This window comes from Rana temporaria, chromosome 1, assembly GCF_905171775.1.
Source record: "Rana temporaria chromosome 1, aRanTem1.1, whole genome shotgun sequence".
NCBI lineage: Eukaryota > Metazoa > Chordata > Amphibia > Anura > Ranidae > Rana > Rana temporaria.
The window spans coordinates 400,687,489-400,704,960 of record NC_053489.1 but is presented as its reverse complement, the minus strand read 5'-3'; the positions used below and the strand labels follow the sequence as shown (position 1 = coordinate 400,704,960).

The 17,472-nt window shown below is 42.3% G+C and overlaps 1 protein-coding gene across 1 annotated transcript; it reads right to left on the bottom strand.

Moving 5' to 3' along the window:
- Positions 1-2,109: 2,109 nt before the first annotated feature.
- LOC120913323 lies at positions 2,110-13,664 on the bottom strand. The gene is made up of 9 exons (XM_040323194.1): positions 13,550-13,664; positions 11,459-11,572; positions 8,112-8,156; positions 6,046-6,132; positions 5,463-5,682; positions 5,241-5,389; positions 4,023-4,136; positions 3,134-3,209; positions 2,110-2,218 (listed from the first exon to the last, which is right to left on the bottom strand). The coding sequence occupies exons 1-9, from the start codon at positions 13,592-13,594 to the stop codon at positions 2,214-2,216; spliced, it is 855 nt and encodes a 284-aa protein (XP_040179128.1). The 5' UTR covers positions 13,595-13,664; the 3' UTR covers positions 2,110-2,213.
- Between the last annotated feature and the right edge of the window lie 3,808 nt (positions 13,665-17,472).

Here is a 17,472-nt window from a genome sequence, read left to right as displayed (position 1 = left end):
AGGGTTACTTGCTTATCTCTCAAGGTGCCGTCCTGGAAGACGACTTGAGAAAATACCAGTTACACTTACAGTAGCCGTTTTTCTGTAAGTCTTACAGGACGGCAGGCCTATTTCCCACCCTGAGGAATTTATATGGTTTGTATTTTTATATACTGGTTCCTGTGCTCTAATGGTGGTTACTTTATCACTAACTGAGGTGCACGGGGAGGGGCGGGGCTTTTAAACCTCTTTCTGATTGTGTTTCCTGTCAGGTGGAGCCAGTCTACTCTCAAGGTGCCGTCCTGTAAGACTTACAGAAAAACAGCTACCGTAAGTGTAACTGGTATTATTTTGCATAGGGCATATAGAACATCAGTGCAGTTGCATAGGTGGGGGAGACAAAGGGGATTGTATACACCCAATGTCCAAAAAAAAAAAAAAAAAAAAAAAAAAAAAAAAAAAGGGAGGTCTCTGTGCATAAGTAGACTGGCTCAGGTACCTATCCCTTTGGTTCCCCTGGTATATTTACTGGGTGCTATAGATGTTGTCGCTTTCTAAAGGAATGTATCTTATAGACATGTGCAATTAGTTTAGTTTTTAATTTGTTTAACAAATTGAGATTTTTTTGTGGAACTAACAAAACACCATTTAAGATTCATTGATGACCTACCGGATGGAGTGAATGTCTAGACACATTTGATAGGTGTCGTAACCACTTGCCTACTGGGCACTTCCCTCCCCATTTGTCTGAGCTTTTTCAACCTGAAAGTTACAAGATCCTCGGCTCCACTTTAAGAGCAACTATAAGTGTGGCACAGTGTGTTCATGCTGTAACCATATTTTGGGTGGAAATTAGGCATGTGCGTTTCGTTCCGAATCAAAATTCGGAGGAATTTCTCATTATCCGGATGCATACGAATTGCAATATTAATGAATTTACCGAATCCGAACGAACGTTTGATTCCGAATCGAAAACGCAGATCAAATTCGATCAGAATTCGAATTTTTTTTTTTTGAATTCCGAAATTATATTCGAAAAGAGACTTTTTGTTGTCGAATCCGTTTGAAATACTTTCGAATTCAACCTGATTTTTCGAAATTCGGTTGAAAACTAACGAATTCCGAAAACTAACACGTAACGAACCTAACTTAACGAAATGAATTAAATAAACAAGTTAAAACGAAATTTTCCCTTTTGCACATGCCTAGTGGAAATCATTTTCATTCCTCGAAGAATTTGCAATCGACTCCTATAATTGCAAAACCCACTGTACAATTGTAGCCTATGCCACGTTTAGTATGCGGGCAGGACCAAAGGTGCCTTTAGGATTATTTTTTAAATGTGTGGAGAAGAACCAGTCAGCTAATGTAGCACAATACTTAAATACATGACAGGGACAAGTCAGCTATGTGGGTTGAGGATAGAAGAGATACTTGACCAAAAAGGGGTAGTGATGCGAGGCAGAGTGTCCATGAAGTCTACGCAATATGTCTATGAAACCTGTTGATAAAACTGCCTTGTCGCTCCCCCTTACATTGCAGTCTCCTCAAACTGCTTACATACTCTCCAGTTACTATACCATGTGTTATGTTTTTAGTGACCATGTCACCCAACTTCAGGATAAAGACACTTATGCAAGGGGGGGGGGGGGTTTGTGAATTTTGACATTTATACAGCATAGTTTAAACTCTGAGCCCCCATTAAAGATTAGGGCGCCGCTTTTAGCCTCTAAAATAAAATGGGTGGTCAGATTAAAGCTTATGTTGGTGGTAAATAGCCTGCAAACTGAACACAGGTCAACTCACTCATCCTACACACCAGTGCCTGAAACTTGCCAACTAGGCTACCAGCTGCACACAAACCCTGCCTGACCTCCATCCTCAAACCTCTCCCAATGTTCCCCACTTCAGCAGCACTCCTTCACTAAACCAATGCACCCTACTGTGTTCAGCTTAGCAGCACTTGTTTGCCCTCTTGCTAGTACACCATTAAGTGACAACAGAATTAAAAACCTCAACTGATTGTAATTTTCCAGAACCACACTTCAATAGACAGATTTGCTTTAGGTCACCAACAGAACGTATATCTTGCCGTTTATTATAATACACACACCACTCAAGAAGCCATGCTAAATTGAAAAATATTTATTAACATAGTAGCAAAGTTACAGGTAGCAAGTCATGGCTAAGCAGATTAGGTTTAAGGAACGCCACAGCTGGATTTGTTTAGTAGATCATTCTATAGAATAGAAGAAAAAAAAAAAAAAAAAAAGTCTAAGATTTTGCCACAGTAGGTTGAATTAAATATACAAATTGCATGGGACATCAGCTTTTTAACAATTGCAAGTCAAGATTAGCAAAACTATGTGTTCAAGAACATATAAAAGGTTTATATCATCCTTTGTAATGTTTATTGGGTAGGCTAGATCACAATACCAGCTACAGCCAGGTCCTCGGTGCGTACTACAATGCACATAAAATGGATCTGGACCCACCTTGTAATGCAAGATGGGGGGACCCCACATACCATAGTGAACCAGATTCCTGTAAACATCATTCCAGGCTAGTCAGGGTTCTAATCTGGGCAACAAAAGCCAGTACGAGATTACAATACTTCTAACACAAGGAGGCTTAGAAGCCCATTTCCTGCCAAGGCAGTCTGGCATAACGATTTGAGTTACTTCCCCCCCCCCCCCCCCCCCCATTTGAGTTACTAATCCAGAGTTGGCTCATTTACTGAACTAGATAACGCATGCTGTGCCAATTGAATGCCACAGCTACACCTCATTTACCAACTACCATATTTTATCAAAAGGTTGAGAAAAAAAAAAAAAAATCACATGTACAGCACTACATTCAGTTGCTTAAAAGTAGAAGCAGAAAAGGAAACATCTCCCCCCTCCATCTACTCTAACCAAAACTAGATGGGGAGAAGCGTGCACAACACCCCAACCCCTCACCTTTAGTTACACATACTCCTGTTCAATCAACTTTTTGTATGCATCTGCGCAGTAACTTATTCTAGTTCAAATATGTAACAAACATTTGTGTACCTTTGTGTGCATGAGGCACAAGTCACACACTTTTTCAAGCTGCAGTGTGCAAGAGGCCCAACAGTGCTAAAGCAAAAACTACAAGATACTGGATTTCTGACCTGCAGAAGTTTTCTGCTCTTCATTGATTGGCTCAATTTCTCCATTTTGTATTTGTGCCTCATTGGCTGGTGGGTCCTAGGAGGAAAAAAATAAATAAAAGTCAGATGATTTAGAGAAGTTCCGCTTTGAGGTTACCCAGCTTTTAAGCTACAACTTAAGCAAAGTCACCCACTCAGAATCTTATAAAGTGCTAAATTTAGTTAACCAGTATGATTTATAACCCGTATGATTTATAGTTGGAAACGCAACTAAAGTGAAATTTTAGACAGCCATTCAAGACCTCACTTTGTTTGCATCCCCTCAAACTAGTTTTACTCTAGAGAGGGGAACACACCTAAAGTAAAGCCAAATTTCTGCTCTCCTCTATCCCAGCACAGATGTCCTGTGAGCTCCTGTCTTTAGCCATCTGTGTTCCTGTCTTCAGCCAATGGTGGGATGATGCAACCCACACAGGCGTTAACCTCTGAGTTCTGGTTCACACATGCGAGATTGGATGAGATTTGCAGTGCAAATCGCATGCAATTTCAACCATACAGAAAGTATGGCCGATATCACATTTTGGACCAAACTTGCACAGGACCTTTTTTTGGTCCACACCAGAATCGGATCACACCTATTCAATTCATGTCCAAACTGAGTTTGCAGTGCGATATGCAAGCTAGAATGGGGGTCATTAACATTGTAATGACAATCCCAGCAGTTTTCATATGGCAGTGTGAACTGCCGTGCAAGTGAGGTGCAATGTGTGAACCCGAAGTGGATTTGCCCAAGCATCTTAGACTGACTTTTCCCACCTGTAGCCTGTAAACCCTGGTTTCTTGGTAGTCGCTTCTGTTTGTGTGACATGTACAGAACATGGCAGTGTTTTGTTTAAGTTTTGCTACTCACTTGTGTAGATTCCTTCAGCATGAACATGCCATCCTTCTCTTCTACTTCCAAATCACTTTCAGTGTCATTTTTGGATCGGTTTTCTTCACTGTCAGAGTTGGAAAACTTACTGGGCTAGAGACAATTGGAACACTTATTGACCAAAATATACCAGAGATCAGTGTCATGAGAGAAATGTGATCTACCTTCTAGAGGCATTTGTCTTCCTCATGACTCAATTGAAGGTAAAGCATTGATAACAGTATAAACAATGGCATCCTTTCATAAGGAGAAAAAAAAAAAAAAAACTTTGCGCTTCCACCAGATAATAAATGTGCAAATAAACTGTCCAATATAAAATGTGAAAGTCAAGTTCTCATATAGTCCTTTTGATAGAATTTTATGCCATCACCACCTCAGTAGGTATACATGTGGATCAACATCCAATATGGGTTAGGTGGTCTATCCCTCCAGAGACTCCTCAGATAGAGATCCTGACGTAGACAAAAAGCCTTTAATAGTCTAGCATCATTAAAATAGATAATTAAAATAACTGCTTACATACCAATACAGCAAGCTGTGCACAAATAGAGAACGATATTTTAAGACTCATGTCACTTCCAGTCTTCTGTGTACTCTGACCACACCCTAAATTACGCGACTTCAGTCCCCTGAAGAAGTCACGTGATGCGTAGGGTGTGGCCAGAGTAGACAGACCAGAAGTGACACAAGAGGCAGAAAACACTGTTTTTATCCATTTGTGCACAGCTTGCTGTAGTGAGATGCAGTTATTTTATAATGGTACTACACTATTGGAGGCTTTTTGTCTACTTCATCTCCATACGCAAGTCGGGATGGATGACCACCTAACCCATATTGTATACCCAATTAGGTGAGAGTTCTGTGAGCACTGAGGTGTTGGTGAAAGCTAGCAGCTTCTATGGGATTATCCTATCAAAAAGGATCAACTACATGAAAGAAAAAAAAAAAAAAAAACACACTTGACTCATGTAAAAAAAAATATATATATAAAAAATGTTTTATTAAATAAATCGGACAGCTTATTTATAAACCACTGACAGCATTGTTTGGGCATAGTCACTTTTATTTTATGTTATATACACCTACGCATTAGGAAATAGGAAACTTTAATATCTTTTTTATCCCTTCATAATGCCTTTACCAGTGGAGCATTTTTGGATTTCACAACAGAGCAAGTTAATTTTGTAAATAACTTGCCTCATATGTAGGGTCATCCTCTTGATCCTCATCTGGTAGGTCTTCAGCCATAAAGGTTACCCAACTGTGATACTCCTCTTCGACCTCAATGTCATCTTGTTTTCGCTTGCTCCCTTTCCCATGTGGCTTTAAAGGAGATTTCCTAATCTCTGTAAGTAAAAGCTTCTGTTTGTACACTTTCCATATTGCATTACTCCAACCCCCTAGTCATGCATGTCTTACCATCAGAGACTTCAGCATTTCCTATATTTTCTGCAGCATGATACCCCAAGGCACACTGTAGTCTGTATGGAGTGAGCAAAAGAATAAGTCTAGCCAAGCGCCCAATTCTCTTTTTGCCACTCAAGAAACGTCTTCTGGGAGACTGCATCTGATCAGCAATACCAATACTTTCCACTTCAGGGAAGCCAGCAAAGGCTGCAATTTTTCTCAGCATTACAAACTGAGAAAAGAAAGGAAAAATTAAAAAACACATAGCAAACAGTGTCAACATTTAAAAGCAAAACATTTATTTAATAGAATTACTGAGCTGCATAGATAATTTGATACAAGGACGGACACACAAATTCCACACTGGTTTTGTTAGTGATAGTTGCCAAATCACCAACTGTTTGCAAGAATTCACATATATGTCAGTTCAGAATGAAGGGTTAGATTCATGCACACACACACACACACTACTTGCTAGATGCGATGAACCTTAACTTGGATGGGAAGCAAAAGGACAGCCAGTTTTTAAATTCTGAAACTGGTCTGATCCTTACATGCCCCTCCCCGCCAAAAAAAAAAAGTCATTTGTCCTTACCACATATTTCAAAGGCCAGATGCGAGAGATCCTTATGAGGAGAGACTTAATAAAGCCTTGGTTCTTGGCTGGCACAGAGGACTTTGCCTGAAAGAAACATGGGTGGCCAAAAATCAAATTCAGAGAATCAAAAAGCAGAAATCAATATGAATGGTTTTAGATTGAGAGGCATTAGATACAAGCTAACATTTTCCAGAGAAAAGGTGGGGGGTCTGGAGATACACACAGGCAAGTTCACCTGGCTCGTTTTGGGACATATTACACCATGAAATCCTCTTGTCCTCTACTGAACAAGACCCATCCAGGACTATCTGGAACCTAGGATGATTGTCTGGAAGTCTATTTAAAACCAAATATCCTACTGCAACTGAAGGAGTACAAACCCTAAATTGAACCACGGGAGAATCGTATGCCTGCCGGCAGGCTGATACACGGGCATCTGATCTCTACAATAGGAGATCCTACGAATCTGGTAAGTGCCATCGATTTTCCTGGCTTCAGAGTATTGAAAGATTTATGGGGTTCCATATCGTGGGCACTTTTTATATGGACTCTTGAATATATACAGCCACTGATTTCATATATATTTGATCAGTTCCCCAACTTTTCACATTGGCATTTATGAATCTCATTTGAGCCATTGTACGTACTTGGTAATTTTTTTATATATATTTAAATTTCACAGAATTACTTTCACCAAGGGTGAATGTTAAACATCATGCTTGATATTGAACTTCAGTCTCACCCAAACCTCAGCAGGCTGACTCGGGCATATCAAGGCTGGTGCAACTAAAAAGGTTTATAGGTGCCAGATGTTGCATGGGCATCCACCAAATGGAAGATATGACAGACCACGAATGGAACCTGTAAGGGTCAGCGATGTGGAGAGGCCCCTCAATAGACCAGACATTTAACTTCAAACTGCCAGCAGATGCAGCCTTAAGTGGCTTGTAGCCATCACCCCCCCCCCCCCAGCGCTGGATTATGTGGAATCTTTTGTACAATGCCATCCCCAGTGTTTTGGTTTCCCTCTAGCTGCATAGGGCCAACATTCATTACAGACTGCCATATGTTGGCAGTCCATATAGTGCCTGAACATTAGGAGTACTGAGAAACATGGTGCTTGTTCAGTCATGAATAAATTCCCACCGACTTTGAATTATTGGGATTTGTAATGGACAAGTATCTATTGTAAAAGTTTGTGCTGCATGTCCGAGTTTTTGGAACTGAATCAGAAGTATTAGATGGTAAACCAAAACTTCGTAGCTCTTCAAAATGTGGCAGCTGCATTCTTTCAGAAACTACATAAAATACAATTTTTGCCAGAAATTCAAAGTCCTTGTAACTTCCTGTAAACACAAGTGTGTGCAGGCTGGGAATTTTTTTTGAAGAAAAGCCTAAATGGCTACCATGCCTTCATAGATGGATAGCCACCCAGGAACAGATTGCATCCAAACTCCCTCCAGCGCAGGCTCTACTAATTATATATATATATATTAGTAGAGCCTGCGCTGGAGGGAGTTTGGATTTCAAGGTAGAGTAAGGACTTTATGCAGAGGCTTACGAACTCAGCGTTTGTGAATTGTGGTCCCTGTTATAGCCTCAAAAGGTGAGGGCATCTGTTGGGTCAGCTGCCAACCATTTCTCTTGTCCATCATACGGAATTGTGCCATGAGCCTTTCTATGATCACACTCACTATTGAGAGTTGACCAAGACCACCATAAACAGGAAGAGATCATTGCATCCTGCACCCGAGACCATATATACCTTATGGGAGCTAGGTGAGCGGCTTGCAGACACGCAGGTGTCATCACTGAAGATTCTAGGTTTTCAAGCACTTATTTTATCTTACATACCCGACACGGATTTTTGTTGGACTTGCTATCCACAACTTTGTACTGTGTGCAATGGACTTTTCTACTGGATCACCGTTTATAATACACACACACACACACCAAAACATGCTCCAATTTGCTACAGCAAAGGGAAAAACTGAACCCCCACCTTCCCGGTTAAGCCAGCCTATCCCACTACAATGTATAACTTAATGAGACAGAAATCTTACCATTGTGCGCACACCACTGGAATTTTGCGGGCTTGCATTCGTCTCCTTGTTAAAGAGAAAAGCCAAAATATCAGGAGAAAGAAATTACATTATACTAGTTTATGGTACACAATATGCATTTGACAAATGCCTGCAGTTTTTATTTCTGGCAGGTAAAACATGAAGTTCCTAGTCACTACAAATATCCAGCTGGAACCAACATGCAGGTCTGAAGGCTCTCATTAATCTACGAGACAAGTTCAGCTGACTAAATACTGTAATGTTGGTTTTATAGCTCCTGCAAGCCACTTTCAACTATGGCCAAACTGACATGCTGGATTTAAAGTGGTTCTAAAGGCTCAAGGTTTTATCTTCATGCATTCTATGCATGAAGGCAATAGACCTTTTCTGCAGCTGCCAGTGTACAGATAATGTGCTTAAGCCGATAAATTTCTAGTGTCTTTAATGAAGACATCCATTAAACATTCACAATGCTGGGGGAAAAGTGAATCCATAAACCAATTCCTGCAACGAAGGCCATTCGAGTCAGTTTGCACACCTAGAGTCCAGTTACTGAAGCAAGTTTGGTAGTGTGAGGTCTTGCCACTAGGGTGACCACGTGTCCCAGATTGGCCGGGACAGTCCCGGGCACATTCATTCCAGGACAAATAGTGTCTCGGAATGAAACTGACACAGCTACCCCCCAGGCCAATCTGATGCCCCAAAAATGCCCGCCACATCACTGCTTTACTCACTGACAGTACTTGCCCTGGCTGGGAATGCCTGGAGGAGCACATACCCCGCTTGTGATTAGAGAAATCATAAATCGACTTGTGTCCAATCACTGTTCTGCGATTCATTACAGCACAAGCCGATTTTTGGGAAGGGGGTGTCCCTGAATGGTAGTTTGGAAATGTGGTCACCCTACTTGCCACATGCCAGAAGTTTGTAAGGCCATGACGGATATGCAGGCTGGCATGCACAGGTGATCCCCTGCCCCTCTGTTTGGCAGGAATCCCATGGCGGTTGGAAACAATAAGGGAGTCTCACTTATAAAAACACTGCAAGTTCTCCTGCCCGTCACCCTATATGGCCCTTAAAGAAGTGCGACATGTACTCTGCTCCATAGGCAAGAACTTGACACTTTCAGATAGATTTTTTTTACCTTTGTACTCTGGCATACATTTAATGACTTGCTTTCGCCCTGTGACCTTTACCATTAGCTACTGCCAACTAGTGCACTTTGTTGGCTCTAGTGTGCATGGTTGCTCCACTTAGTTGGGGGTAGGCATTTCCAACGCCCTCCCCCTTTTTTGTAGTACTATTCAGACAAAGGTCTTAAATAAAGTGCCACATTTATGGCATCCACTTTGATGTCTTGATACCTCCAGCAGCCTCAGTGTCTTCCTCCAATTGAGGAGTGGTGGAAACCTGGTGTTGGACAGGTGCATGGTAGCATATTGATTTTGTTGTGGAGAAAGCTGTATATTTTGCAACTTCATTCTCATCGAGCATTAACTGAGACTTCCAAGATCTTGTGAATTTTACATTTTATAGCTACACAACCCCTTCATTGTACACCCTGAGGAATGAAAGCAACACATTTTGAAATGTTTTGGGTATCTCCCCACAAATTTTCAACTTCAGGATATGGTTGGCTGTAGGGGTGAAGGGTTCCAGCTGTATTGACATCAGGGGTGGACCTTGGGGGGGGGCAACTGAACCCCCTCCCCCCCAAGAAATTAGACTCGAGGCCAAGCGCACCTTGGGTAACCAGAGCCGTGGTCAGGACAACTCACAACCATTCCAAGCATTAATTACTGCTCAGAAGCTTCAGGACTGCACTCTCCACCCCCTGTACCTCCCCCAGCAGCTCTTCAGACTCTCCTACAAGCGGTTGCTTGAGTGCGCAGGATGTGGATGCATCCACTCCCCCCCCAGATCACACTTGTCTGGAAGAGGGAGGTGTGAGCCAAGCCACATTGTGGATTTGTTTACAAAGTAGTCTGAGAAAAGGTTTGTGTACAGTACATGATCTTAATGTGGTCGGGGGTGGGGGAGGACTGAACAGTTTTAATACTAGAAGGAATTTGATTTTATTCCAGTACCTGCATCAAAGGGCAAACAAAGTGGTACTGATCTGCACAAGTTGTCAAGGTCACCATCTGTGCTAATAGCAATCTGTAGCAGTGTCACATTTTTGTTAAGACAAGAAATTGTGGGGGGGGGGGGGGGGGGATCTGTACAAAATTGTTACAGTACAACAAAGATACGCATGAGGATTAGTGTAAGCAAGCAACCCGTGACATTTGTATCATTTAATTTCACCACTATACAAGATATGTGCTGTAACGCAAGTACAGAGACACTACATTCAGAATAACGTCCTAAAAGATGTTTACAAATAAAGTAAAGGAATCAGACTGGAGCGCCAGGCTGGATAGGCAGCAGGCTTCAGCTTTAAGCCATGCGCCGAGAGATGGTCTACAAAATTGACACACCCTACAAACTAGCATGGGCACGGCTCTGCCAAATGCTGATCTGTTCGAGACATTTTTTGGTAACATCTGCTGGGTCACCCAACAGTGCTGAGCCCAGCAAAAAAGGTAGGTACAGTGGTCAGCCACAAACAGTACACACACACTTGACCAAACAGGCAATTGGGTATTCCCTAGATAAACTTACTTATAAATGATAGTATCTAGTTATATTATGAGCATCTAGGAAAAAATCTAGGCATTTTTATGAAAAAAAAGCCAATGAGTGGGCCAGGACCAGCTCAAGGGAGTCTATACCACAGCTCTTACTGTGAAGTGACCCAGGCAGGGCAAAAGGGGCAGCTACCCTGAGCACTGTCATTGTTGTGGGGCCCAAATCAGCTACCTCATACTTGCCCCAACAGCACTGCCACTGATCCCAGCATCCCTAGGAGTTTTCTGTCTATTAATGGGTCCCCTCACCTCCCTAGTCCATTGGGTGCCAGCAGCAAGGAGATGTGCTGTAACCACTAGCAACCAATCCGTGAGCAGTATTGATACAGTCATTTAGCAAACAATAAGCAGAAATCATGCGCTATAACCTCTAGCAACTAATCAGTGAGCCGCAATCAGTCAGTGAACAGTAATGATACACTAACCTCTGGCAACCAATTGCTGCCTGATCCAGTAAATAGATTGAGTCTAGCTGCCATTTATTGCATGTCTCAGAGCAAAGCTGAATAAAGCCCCCCCCCCCCCCCAGAAAATGTATGCCCAGGGTCAAATATTAAATACAGCCCTGGTTACAATCACAGGCAGATGTCTCTAGAATACAGTGCCAAGTATTTTTACAAGCTTCCGTTGTACCAAACAGGGTTTTCCCATATTTACCTTTGAGTCTTCAACACCATTCTCTGCGGTTTCTTCTGGCTTTGAGTCTTCAACGCCATTCTTGGTTTCTTCTGGCTTTGAGTCTTCAACAACATTCTCTGTGGTTTCTTCTGGCTTTGAGTTACAAGAGAAGAAAAGTGAGTTTTTAGCGCAAAATAGTCAACACTGCACATATTCCCATGCTTCTCTACAATAAGCAATTTAAACAAGTTAAGCAAAATCAACCCAATTTTTTTTTTTTTTTTTTTTAACCATTGCCAAAAGTCAAACTTTGCCTCCTCCCCACCCAATAAAATGATTAAACTTGAGAAACCAGCTACAATTTCTCACACATTACAGCCATTTTAATGCATTTCCTAGGTGGTGCACTGTAGAAGAGAAACAATGTATATTGCAGAACAGCCACTAGAGGTCACACATGCCTGCAATTACAATTCTCAGAGAATCATTTTTTGTAAGGTTTAAATATTGCACTACTATAAAAAAGGCATCCCATGCTACCAACATTGGTTATAGGATTAGGCCCCCCCCCCCCCCCCCCCCCCCCCCCCATTTACCTATGTGCATGTTGCATGCATTTCCAGTCATTTTGGACAACACAACTAGATGCTGGGTTAAACATTTGTAGCACATCTGATATTCGTGACTGTCGGTGCATTAGCAGCCCATTGAGGTCAATGAGCAACAGCGCAAATCTAAACTGGACCTCAACTTATTGCAAACCCAAAAAAGTTAACACTCAAAACCAATTGCCACCACAACTGTAGCTTCATGTAAAAAAGGGCTAGGCTGTGATTAAGGCAGAAGCTCTGAATGCAGAAGGGCCCTGTTCTACTACTGTTGTGCATTCCACCAAATTTACAGAAACCTTATAGGTCAGATTTCTGGCCTTTATTGTTATAGCCTTCAAATGTCTCATAATTTCTTTTTAATATATATATATATATATATATATATATATATATATATATATATATATATATATATATATATATATATATATATATATATATATATATATATATATATATATATGCAAATTTTAGGTCTCATGCACACAGGGCATTTTTGCGTAATGCCTGGCAAAAGAAAGGCTGGGGAAAGAAAAGCCTGATTGCATACCTATTGCAAGTGTTAGACCCCCAGTCACACTGGAGGCATTTTTCCAGGCACTTTAGCACAAAAAAAAAAAAAAAACCTCAGCTGCAATCCCAGTGTGAAAGCCTGAGTGCTTTCACACTGGGGCACTGTGCTGGCAGGGCATAAAAAAGTCCAGCAAACAGCTCTTTAGGAGCGATGCCAAACCACCACTTTTAACCCTTTTTTAGCCGCTAGCAGGGGTTAAAAGCACCCCACTAGCAGACGCAAAAACAGTAAAGCACCACCAACGCCCAAGCACCCTTAAGATTTGACCTCATATGGTTTGGGTAAATCTAAATGACAATTGCACAAGGTGGTTGTATAATGTATGGCAAACCCTAGGCACATCAAGCAATTTTATTTCAGTTCAAAATATCCTCTTCTGAAGCCGCTTTAGATTTTTTTCCCCCCAGCCTGTAAATGCTCATGGACACACAAGCTAACAGAAGTGATGTTACAAATGACCAACCAAGAGGCCCCTAGTTTTACTTTATTCAATCCAGTTAGATTGGCGCTCACACACTACCAGTGATAAATGGTTTGAACTTTGTCAGTAAACAGCTTGTCTCAAACTTTTACATCTGCCATACAATTTGCGCTGTTGAAAGACTTACTGGATCCCCAGGTGAATATAAAAGAAAGCTAATGCAGCCATCTCATCCAAGAATGGTTAAGCTGCAATATATTAAAAAGGTTTGCTTTTGGGTTTAACGCTGCATTTTTTTTAATCTTCCTATATTAGACTACATACAAATGTTGGCTGAGGCTTGTATAAAAGCATAAATATGCGATTAGTATAAGCTATAGCAGTTAACAATACACCAAGAAGTACATAGCACAACCTTCTATGTCAGACTATACACAAGAGGAAACTTCACTGCACTTTTCTAGGTCTAATTGAATGTAAAGCCATAACCCTGCCATTGAGACTATTTGGGCTCAGTTGCTTACCTTTGTGTCAACATCCTTTTGGAGACTGGTACCATTCTGCGCCATTGTTTCTGCTCTGCCACAAAAGCCAAACAATGCTTGCTTATAAGTCTTATACCTCCTCCTTCCCTGAGGAGACTTAATATAAGCTAAAGAGACACCACATGTGTGGTCAATTCATACTCGTTATATGTTACACCCATTAACTCTTTGGAGGTATCAATTCAAAAATGATGGCTTATGCCTTATGAAATCAGTTATAGATCCCCTATACATAGAAGTCCTAGTTCTAAAAATAAAAATAAATAAATAAATATTACATTACCAGTGCATACAGCAGGTTACCTGCAAAACAGGTATCATTGGTGGGACTTGAGCTAGGGGTAAAAAACACAGCCTTAGCCCTGGTTCACACTGGGTACGATTTGGAACGATTTGAGATGCGATTTGACATGTCAAATCGCATCTCAAATCGGCGGCAATTGTCGGCAATGGCACTGTCCTAATCAGTGCGACGCCGCATCTGCGATTTCAAAAAGTAGTTCCTGTACTACTTTTTGCGATTTCGGGCCGCGATTTACATTAAATTGCGGCCGAAATCGCGGCAAAATCGCAGCCGCGAAATCGCATTTTACCGCGATTTTGAATTCGCAGCAGTGTGAACCTAGGCTCAAGGCTGGATTCACACCTATGCATTTGGCAGATTATCGATACAGAACGTGTTAAATAGAAAACCATGTTAAATGGACTGTAGTCCAAATCTGCAAAATGCAAAAAAGCACAAAAACTGCATAGGTGTGAATCCAGCCTAAGGGTTTACTTAAACCAGATGCAGTCCAGACAGTGCATTATTAATCTGAAGCAAAAGCATGCACAGTATTTTCTAAGTATTCCAATGGCCCAAGTTCACACCAGTGCAGTGCATTCTAGTAGTGAGAAAAATTGGAACACTGCATTTTTTCTGCATGGAACACATAAAAAAACGGATCAAAAAGGCACTGGAATGCACACGTCCTGAATTATGATTAACCACTTGCTTACTGGGCACATAAACCCCCTTCGTACCCAGGCGAAATTTCAGCTTCCGGCACTGCGTCGCTTTAACTGACATTTGCGCGGTCGTGCGACGTGGCTCCCAAACAAAATTGACGCCCTTTTTTCCCCACAAATAGAGCTTTATTTTGGTGGTATTTGATCACCTCTGCGGTTTTTATTTTTTGCGCGATAAACAAAAAAAGAGCGACAATTTAAAAATATATATATATATTTTTTACTTGTTGCTATAATAAATGTCCCAATTTTTTTTTAAAAAAAACTATTTTTTTCTCACTTAAGGCCGATACGTATTTTTCTACGTATTTTTGTAAAAAAAAATAAAAAATCGCAATAAGCGACTGGTTTGCGCAAAAGTTATAGCGCCTACAAAATGGGGGATAGATTTATGATTTTTTTTTTTTTTTTCACTTGTAATGGCGGCGATTTGCGATTTTTTTGTCAGGGCTGCGATATTGCGGCGGACGTATCGGACACTTTTGACACAATTTTGGGACCATTCACATTTATACAGCGATCAGTGCTATAAAAATGCACTAATTACTGTATACATGTGACTGGCAGTGAAGGGGTTAACACTAGGGGGTGAGGAAGGGGTTAAATGTATTCCCTCATTGTGTTCTTACTGTGTGGGGGGAGGGGACTGACTGGGGGAGGTGACCGATGCTGTGTCCCTATGTTAAGGGACACAGATCGGTCTCCTCTCTCCCTGACAGGACGTGGAGCTCTGTGTTTACACACAGAGCTCCATGTCCTGCTGTGTAAACGACGATCGCGTGTGTCTGGCGGACATCGCGGCCGTCAGGCACTCGCATCGGCTCCCGAACGATGCGCCGGGCACGTTGTTTCCCCGCCGCGCGCCCCCAGTGGCGCGCACAGGGAACAACAACAACAGGACGTCCAGGGACGTCCACCCGGCACTTGAGAGCCGCGCTGTGGACGTCTTTCGACCATAGCGCAGATCTCAAGTGGTTAAATAAAAAAAGAGGTGGAAAAAAATGCACCAACGCTCTTCATAACGCATTCAGGATGCTTCAAAACGCAATGCTTCAAAAAGCATCCGGAATGCAGAAATTGTGGTGTGAACTGGTCCTAAGTCCCAATTTGTAGGCTTGAGTAAACTCCTGATTCATGGGGGGAAAAAACGATTGGTAGGGCCCCTTTCACACTGAGGTGTATTTCAGGCGTTTTAGCGCTAAAAATAGCGCATAAATAACGCCTGAAATACTCCTGCCCCAGCATTTTCAATGTGAAAGCCCGAGGGCTTTCACACTGAGGCGATGCGCTGGCGGGAGAAAAAAATAATCTCCTGCAAGCAGCATCTTTGGAGTGGTGAGAGGAGCGGCGTGTTTACCGCTCCTTCCCATTGAAAACAATGGGACACCCCCGTAATACTGCCGGCAATGCGCCTCTGCAGAGGCGCATTGCCGGCGGTATTAATGCTTTTCCGGCCGCTAGTGGGGGTTAATACCGCACTGCTAGCGGCCGAATACCACCGCAATTCCGCTGCAATTCAGACCGCATCTTGCCCCAGTGTGAAAGGGGCCTTAGTATGGAAAAAAGTTGCTCTATATTTAACAATTTTAATTAATTTGTCCCATTGCGCTCTATATTTAAGCAAATACATCTGTAGATTTGTGAAGACTGAACTGTTGTATGTTTGGAAAATTGTCTGTAATTGTTGATAGTATCTGTCAACACCAACAATAATTTCCACGGCCACTTTGCTGAGAAATACTGCCCAGCGGAAAGGCAGTTCAGAATATACTCAGCTTTACCACTGTTGATGATACAATATGAATTTAAAAGACAGAAATAAGTAATGATATGGTTGTGGCTTCATTGGTTAGAATTTAAAAAAGTGAAATTTTCATGAAAAAAAAAAAAAACTCCAAACACAGAACCAAGAGCTGTCCCTGGAAAAAAGGCAATGGCACCTATGTATATGAGAATTGACCAATAAATAAATATTTTGGGTGCAAGGAGAGGGAGTTTCTGAAGTCAAAAGAGTAGTCTACCATTGCTAGCTTGGCTTTCTAAACATGCTAGTTAATCCAGTTGTCATGTTTGGCCTTCTTCACACCTGTGTACTGATCTGTATACCCATGTTGAGGGCCATCTTCAGCCACCCAGGGTGATCCATGTAGAGGCATGCAGGCCAGTGTTGCCAACCTACCAGATTGAAATTTACTGGCACCACACCTGAAATTTACTGGCACAGCCACCTTTTTACTGACATTTCACAAAAGTTACTAAATTTTATTTTTAGGGGCAAATTTCAGTATTTAGGCTATAAACAAGTACGCTAGGCAAATAGCAATGTGATTTAAGGTAGATATTAAGGTAAAAAAACATATTTTTGTTATTTTCTAGGGCAAATTATTTAGTCACATCACCCCCTGTCTCCATCCCCCTCTACCACCAACACCCCCTGCCTTCACCCCCCTCTGCGGTGCCACAATCTTCCCCTGCCTCCAATCTCCCCCAGGCCCCCTGCCTCCAATCACCCCCTGCCTCCATCGTCCCCTGCCTCCATCCCCCTCTGCGGTGCCACCAGCAACCCCTGTCTCCATCCCCACCCTCTGCGGTGCCATCATCTCCCTCTGCAGTGCCACCAACACCCCCTGCCTCCAATCACCCCCTGCCACTAACACCCCCTGCCTCCAATCTCCCCCTGCCTCCAATCTCCCTTAGGCCCCCTGCCTCCAATCCCCCCCTGCTTCCCCCCCCCCCCTGCGGTGCCACCAACAACCCCTGTCTCCATCCCCACCCTCTGTGGTTCCACCATCCCCCTCTGCAGTGCTTCCAATCACCCCCTGCCTCCAACACCCCCTGCCTCCAATCTCCCCCTGCCTCCAATCTCCCCCTGTCTCCAATTTCCCCCTGCCACA

What these genes read in the sequence shown, in the direction of transcription:
- LOC120913323 (XM_040323194.1), bottom strand. Translation starts at nt 13,594, where the DNA reads ATGGCGCAGAATGGTACCAGTCTCCAAAAGGATGTTGACACAAAG. An exon ending in TCTGGCCTTTGAAATATGTG is followed by an intron (nt 5,683 to 6,045) that starts GTAAGGACAAAT and finishes TTCTTTTCTCAG; the next exon opens with TTTGTAATGCTGAGAAAAAT. An exon ending in AGGATGACCCTACATATGAG is followed by an intron (nt 4,137 to 5,240) that starts GCAAGTTATTTA and finishes AATTGTCTCTAG; the next exon opens with CCCAGTAAGTTTTCCAACTC.